The following is a 7399-nucleotide window of genomic DNA, read 5'->3' on the forward strand; positions in this document are numbered from 1 at the left end:
CTTGTTCCATCCCATGGCTCTCATAGTGCAGAGAAACGCCGCAGGCCAGGGGAAGGGAGACCTTGCCAGCCCTGATACCAGAGAGGGTAAATGACCTAGGGTGACACACAGTTCTCATCCCATTTCTTTCCTTGGCCTTGGGTTCTCTGCTTTAGCAGAGACATTGGTAAAAGCTGTGGTCCATTTCACTGCCCCGCCTCCCCCGAGGTTGAACTTCCTGTAACCCTGGACGCTTCTCTCTCCATTAAGTCAACAGGCAAGCTAGGTATAAAAGATATGCCAGGCGTGGTGGCATACACTTTTAGTCCCACCACTAAGGAGGTTGATGCAGACAGATCTCTGAGTTTGAGGCTGGTCTACAAAGCAAGTTCCAAGACAGCCAGGGGTACACAGAGAAACCTTGTCTCAAAATAACTAAACCAAATATATATATATATATAAAATAAGTATTTGGGGGCTGGTGAGATGGCTCAGTGGGCAAGAGCACCCGACTGCTCTTCCGAAGGTCTGGAGTTCAAATCCCAGCAACCACATGGTGGCTCACAACCATCCATAACAAGATCTGATGCCCTCTTCTGGAGTGTCTGAAAAACAACTACAGTATACTTACATATAATAAATAAATAAATCTTTAAAAAAAATAAATAAATAAAATAAATATTTGGAAGTGTCAAATGTTGGACTCATTCTTGTACACAATCATGTTTTATTTGAAAAAATGTCTACACTGTATTGAGTACCAACACAGATGACCAAGACACTACAGCTCTGTCCCAGCAACGCTGAGTCCCCGTGGAAAGAATGTGGTATGTCACAAAGACCAGAAATATCTTCTATTAACATCAAACCTTTACATCCACCCCATAAAAGCCGTTAGGATTATACAGGATTATTTTTGCTTTCCCACTCTTTCCTGAGAAGCAGAAGGCAGGTGTTAGAGACTGGTCGGTCGGTCTTCCTATACTAAAGCAAACACAGGAGGAGTCACTTCTACTTAAGGACCGAAATGTTCTAGGTTCTACAGCGGCTGAGCCTCTAGCATCTAGTGACATCCAACAGCGTGCTCAGCATAAGGATGAGATCTCTTTTATCCAGAAAGATGCAGCTGATCTGAGGGCTTGAGTCCTAGAGAGATGAGGACGTGGCTCCTCAACTCAGCAGAGCAGTGGAGGCTTGGAGATGGTTTGGAGACTTGTAAAAGGAAAAGTATCTTCCAGGAACAGAAGGTACAGTGGATGCTTCGGACCGGGCTGGAATGAGTATGTCTCAACTGCAGTTGCAAGTTGGCAACTGCAAAAGGACCCGTGCCTCTGTGATGTAACACTCCCAGGCTCCTTTGCCTCTTAGCAGTAACAGGGACTGGCCAGGGCGAACCCATGGTTACAGTTGCTAAAGCTGGCAATACTGTCTCGGCTTTGCTTCATTTTCTAAGCATTTGTCTTTTGAATCATCGATCACAACAATTATGTTAAAAATTTTGTTTTCCAAAGGCAGATGCTTGGAGGGGCCATGGCTTGTCCCGTATCTTTCCTTTGGTACTGCTGGCAAGTGGAGGGGTCACCATGGCTGTGAGTGGGGTGGGCGGGCATGCCATGGGTCATCTTCCTCCACAGGAACAGGATGGGGTACAGGGCAAGTTGGAAGTTCTCTCATTTTCAGATGTGTTGGGAGAACAACCTGTTCCGTTTAGCTCTTTAGGGCCTGTGGAAAATAAAGAAAATTATTACTGCTTTTACTGTGGTTGTGACTAGTCACCCCCTTTCCCACTGTCAATTGATCCTATTGTCTTTTTCTGTAGCTTCAGTCCTGGAACCTTGCGCCGCTCCCCACCCCCCTTCCCCTCCACACCTTCCGTAGCCAGGGTCAGGACCCCAGACTTTTGCAAACATGATTTGCTGCATGACAGTGCGCCTCCCAGTCATAGATGACACATCCTCTCCCCTCCCCACCCATCATATTTCTCTGGTTTTCCTCTGGTCCCAAGTTGGAACATTCTGAATTCTAAAGGAAGCTTAACCAGGAGTCTTTCTATCTAAAGTCAACGTCAGGAAGATATAATGATCTACGTGGTGGAAGGATGTGAAGAACAGATGTGGGGGGAGGGACCTAAAGGCAAAACACGCTCTGCCCCCCACACGTACAGGGTATTTACTCATCAGAACAGGGGCTTCCGCATAGTGACCGCATAGTGACCGGTGCTTCCCTCCCCCACCCCCAGCCCACCTGCTGCTGATGGCGGAGGAAGCAATTAGATTAGGAAAAAAGTTAAAACTTGGGATTTTTCTTCCAAACTTGAGCAGTTGGAAAATTAAGGGATCAGATCTGCTCAGACCTCAGAGGAAGTCAGTTTTGTGTTTTCAGAAACTTCTAAAGCCAGCGCGCTGACGTCAGTCCCAGGAAGACGTCAGTCCCAGGAAGACGTCAGAGGCTACGCCTGCCTGTAGAGGCGAAGGGTTTCTAAGAGGACCTTGTGCAGAGGTTTCTGCGCATGCCAAGGTTTTGAGCGGTGGCAGGATTGCCTACATTTACACGTCATATGGGGATAAGAAGTTACTTACGAGAACCTTCCAGAAATCTTCCTCATAACCACAATGATGATCCCTCCGACGAAGCCGATGGCTAACAAGACGCCAACTATGATTCCAACCAGGGTGACTACTGGCAAGCCATCTGAATGGACGGGGCGGGGGAAGGAAAGCGTGAGTCCCGAAACAGATGTACCGAACCCCATGTCACAAGCAAGTAGCAGAACTGCCCTGCTGAGCTCGGCAGGGAATGGGCTCCGCTAGTCTTCCAAGTCCAGCTGAGTCAAGCGTGGGAACACTGAGCCATTTTTCTCTGCTTGGTACCAGAGAGCAAACCCAAACCTTGGGCATGCTCGCCCAGCACAGTCAACGCTAAGCCCAGCTCCAGCCCTCGTCCAATCCCATCTTGTGAATCAAGAGGTTCCCTAGTCTCTTAGATTTATCACACACAACCCACTGGCTTCACTGTTGATAGGCATGCTTCTCTATGGCCCCCGGAAACTCAGAAGAGAAGGAACACACTTCAACATAAAGAAGTAAGTGTAATACATAAAAAAAAAAGTATGAAAACTTACAGCCAACATTATTTGAGTGGGAAAACTTTATTTCTATAATAAAGATGAGCGCTTATTCAATATAACAGAGTAACTGATAATGTTGTTACTCCCCACAACTACCATTAAGTAAATACACTAAGTGTGGGGTGGGGTGGAGGGGTGTGTGTGTGTTTATGCATGCACAAATACATATTTGTTCCCATACTGACAGAGTTACAACTGAGCTATGTCCCCAGTCTGATTTCTTTTTTCTTTTCTTTTTCTTTTTTTCTTTTTTTTTGGTTTTTCGAGACAGGGTTTCTCTGTGCAGTCCTGGCTGTCCTGGGACTCACTCTGTAGACCAGGCTGGCCTTGAACTCAGAAATCCGCCTGCCTCTGCCTCCCAAGTGCTGGGATTACAGGTGTGTACCACCCCATACATGCTTTCCTTTTTTCTCTTAGTAACTAGAAAGATGAAGGTGCTGGGCCTGGCAGAGCAGTCAACCTGTGGAAACTTAGTGAGACTATCTCAAAGTAAAAAGTTAGAAGTGGGCTGGGAATGCTGCTTGGTGCTAGAGCATTGGCTTAGCATGCCTAAGGTCCTGGGTTCAATTCCCACCCCTTCAAAAAGGGAAGGAGGGAAGGAGAAAGGAAGGAAGGAAAGAGAGGGAGGGGGATGATGTTGCATTCTGTTTATAGTTTGACTGAGATCCAAGAAAGAACAGAATTCTTTGAAAAAAAAAAAAAGGTTCACAGAAATACCAAAGGAATACCAAAATCTCATTTACCTTTCTTATCTGTTGTCTGCGTTTCATCACCTGCATTATCTAGAAAGAGGAAAATGAGAGGATAGGGAACTATAAGGATTTAATGATTGTAATTTAACAGTTGGCAGATAAATTTACCTTAAGTGGAATGTAACAAAATATGCGCAATGAAGGCAATTTCCTCAGCAAACCTGACAGGGGCTTTAGAAGCCAGCCCTGAGAGAGTGCTGTCTTTGTGACCATTCCCATCAAAAGCGCCACTGCTACTTCCCAGCTACAGGCTCCCTCTGCATTTGCACATTTTCTACATTTTGTCTTATCTTACTCTCAGAGCCAAAGACACCAAGTCCCAGGGCTGAGAGATAACTGGTTGGAAAACTTTGGCATGTTGAGATAGCCAAAGAATCCAGGTGTGCGGCTGCCTCGCCTTTTTATCAAGATCCTGGGAAATGCAGAGAACAAGAAGCCATCTTATCTGAGTTTTTTCCCAGCAGGCTTCTAATCTGGGAAGGGGGAACCTGCCCGCCTCCTGCTATCTACTCCATTCTTCTTTGATGGTCAGACTTATGCATCATAGGGCCAGCCCTGCTAGCCCAAGTAAGAACTGGTTCCCTGTGACTTCCGCTTCTGTCCTTGGGGGTTTCCTCTAGCATCCCAGTCGGGCAACAATACACACCCTCTTCACTTCAGAGTTCTTCCTCCCAGTGCTAAGCTTTCAGGTGTGTACTCCATGCTCAACTACTTTTTCAAACAAAGATTATAGTTTAGGTGGTGAGCCTCACCTTTCATAGCTGAGCCACTTCTCCAGCCCAGATTTATTTAGAGTGTGTGTGTGTGTGTGTGTGTGTGTGTGTGTGTGTGTGTTTGTGCATCACATGCCTGCAGTGGCCAGAAGAGGGTGTGGGATCTCCTGGAACTGGAGTTACATGTGGTTGTTAGCTGCTATGTGGTTGCTAGGAGCTGAACGCTGGTCCTCTGCAAAGAATGGCAAGTGTTCTTAGCCACTGAACCATCCCTCCAACACCCAAGAGAAGTGTCAATCGCAGGAGCGCTCAGTGAAAGGAGAAGGCTGCTTTTTCTGCTAGTTAGATGCTGAGTCACCACAGAAAGGAGAAATCCTGCACGATTTCGAAATGTGTTGGAACACTCCTTGTTCTTTCCTCCCTGAGCCTGACTTGGATGTGCCTGGTGTTTAACATTAATGTTCTCTTAACAGCTTCTGGCAAGCTTTTCATGCACTTCAAAGCACTTGACAGGGTGTAACTCAGTGGTAGACAGACAGAACAGTTGCCTAGCCGAGGAAGGGGCTGGATAAGATCCAGGGCACCCCAAAACACACAACCAATTAACCAAACAGAACCCCTACCCAGCTTGATAAAATAGGAGCAAAATGTAAAAGACAAGTCATGACATTAATTATGGTTTGTGTTTCGTTTTGAGACAGGACCTCACTGCGTAGTCCTGGCTTGTCTAGAGCTCATTTTGTAGACCAAGCTGCGCTCACATTCAGAGACCCACCTGCCTCTGCCTCTGCCTCCTGAGTGCTGAGATTAAAGGTGTGTGCTACCATGCCTGGCCAACATAAATCCTTTTAAATGTGAACGAACTTGCCTCACATGTACTGTAGCACGTGCCAGGATTTCTTTCTATTTTAAAGCTAAGTAATATTCCTTTTTTTTTTCTTTTTTTTTAGATTTATTTATTATATGTAAGTACACTGTAGCTGTCTTCAGACACTCCAGAAGAGGGCATCAGATCTTGTTACGGATGGTTATGAGCCACCATGTGGTTGCTGGAATTTGAACTCTGGACCTTTGGAAGAGCAGTCGGGTGCTCTTACCCACTGAGCCATCTCACCAGCCCCCACTAAGTAATATTCCACCATGTGTAGATATTACATTTTTTACCTGTTTGTGAACACTGTTGCTTCCAGGTGTTAAGTACTCTGGAGAGTGATATGTAAGTGGTAGGTACAAATGGTAAAGATTTTGTTTTGTTCCTGAGACAGCATCTCATGTAGCCCCATGTGGCTATTTGGCAAGATAAAGTCTTCTGATGTAGCCCAGGCTAGCCTCTAATTAGCAATCTTTGTGTCTCAGAATATGAGCATTATGGTCATGTACTACCAAACCTGGATCTAAAATCATTCTTTAAAGCCTTAGACTAAGTGCTGTAGAGGGGCTGGAGAGATGGATTAGTGACTGGATGTGTTGGCTGCTCTTCCAAGGGACCTGAGTTCAATTCCCAGCACCTTCATGGCAGCTTGCAGCTGTCTGTAACTCCAGTTCCAGGGAATCCAACACCCGCATACAAACATATACGCAGACAAATAATCAATGCACATCAAATAAAAACAAATCATAAAAAAATAGAAAGTGTTGAGTTCTTAAGGCCAGACTAGCAACAGGACCTGAAGTCTGCATTAAATAACACACAACATTCAGTCAGGCATAGTGGCCTATGGAATCCCAACACTTGCAAAGTAGAAGTAGGATGATCGGGAGTTCAAGGCCAGCCTCAGCTACAAAGTCAGCTCAGGTCATAGGCACCAGCCTGGATGACGGACACCATCCAAAGCCGAGTCTGACTTACGATAGCCATAATGCAAAGTGGGAAACTTTAGTGTAGAACTGCTGCTCTTGAGTGTCAACACAGGACTTGTTAAAAGTTTATTACTTATTCATTTCGTTCTCGTATGTGGGCACTGTGCTGTGGGGGCCCTGCAAGAGACATTTTCAGGCCTCTCAGCTTCTTGCTTTCAAGCATGTACGTTCCAGGGACTAAACTCAGGTCGTCAAGCTTGGCAGCAAGCCTCTTGCCATAGAACTGTCTTACGCAAGACATTTTTTCCTTTTCAAATGTTTATTTTACTTTTGTTATGTGTCTGCATTTGCCTCTGGCACCCTCAGAAGACAGAGGCACTGTGAGATGCTGGGAACTGAACTCTGAAAGTATTTGTGTGCTTGGCCAGTGAGCCATCTCTCCAGCCCCAATACAAGGTTCTTTACAGTGGGGCAGCAATACCACACAGGGAGCCAGCGACTGGCCCCGTAGGGAGCTATCAGTGGGTATCATTCAAGGTTAAGATCTATCTCCAAAAAGCCAATAAACTAAATCTAATTTGACAGCTGCTACACTGGATTCTGGACCCTCCACACAAAATCTGGTGTGGGATTTGTTTTCTTAGTCCCGCCTCTTGGACCAACCTCTACTGGGGTGACTTGTTTTCTTGTCCACAGAGTGGCTAGTCACCCCTTTGACAGTGGTTGTACTCTCGTGTTCTTTGTGATCATGGTCTGAGGTTCCTGAGGTGGGCAGTTCCTCAAAGGGAGGCTTCGTCCCACTCTCTCTCTGTGTTGGTACCTGTTAGAAGTGAGGCAAGAAAGAGAGAAGATAAATCCTGAAGGTTTAAAATGTACAGTGTCTGCCTTCCCGCAGGAAAGATTTTTAAGGTAGCATACATCAAAACAAACAAACAAAATTGCATAAATTCCAGGTGGAAACCAAACCAAAATGGAGTTGGAGATGGAGACTAAAACCAGGTTCAATCCAGAAATGAATTTTTTTAAAA

At 45.7% G+C, this 7399-nt stretch overlaps 1 protein-coding gene across 2 annotated transcripts in view; it reads right to left on the reverse strand.

The window, feature by feature from the left end:
- Nucleotides 1-686: 686 nt before the first annotated feature.
- The window catches only part of Pdpn (podoplanin), a 32776-nt gene continuing 26063 nt past the window's right edge, over nucleotides 687-7399 (reverse strand). Inside the window, exons 3-6 of one of the 2 annotated variants that reach the window (XM_021200772.1) lie at nucleotides 7035-7191; nucleotides 3850-3888; nucleotides 2559-2670; nucleotides 687-1701 (exon numbers count right to left, since the gene is read on the reverse strand). In XM_021200772.1, the coding sequence (XP_021056431.1) occupies nucleotides 1695-1701; nucleotides 2559-2670; nucleotides 3850-3888; nucleotides 7035-7191 (315 nt within the window). In that variant the 3' untranslated portion in view covers nucleotides 687-1694. The remainder of the gene's footprint in view (nucleotides 1702-2558; nucleotides 2671-3849; nucleotides 3889-7034; nucleotides 7192-7399) is intronic. The other variant, XM_029540102.1, reaches the window with a different exon arrangement.

This window comes from Mus pahari, chromosome 6 (assembly GCF_900095145.1).
Source record: "Mus pahari chromosome 6, PAHARI_EIJ_v1.1, whole genome shotgun sequence".
NCBI classification, from domain to species: Eukaryota; Metazoa; Chordata; class Mammalia; order Rodentia; family Muridae; genus Mus; species Mus pahari.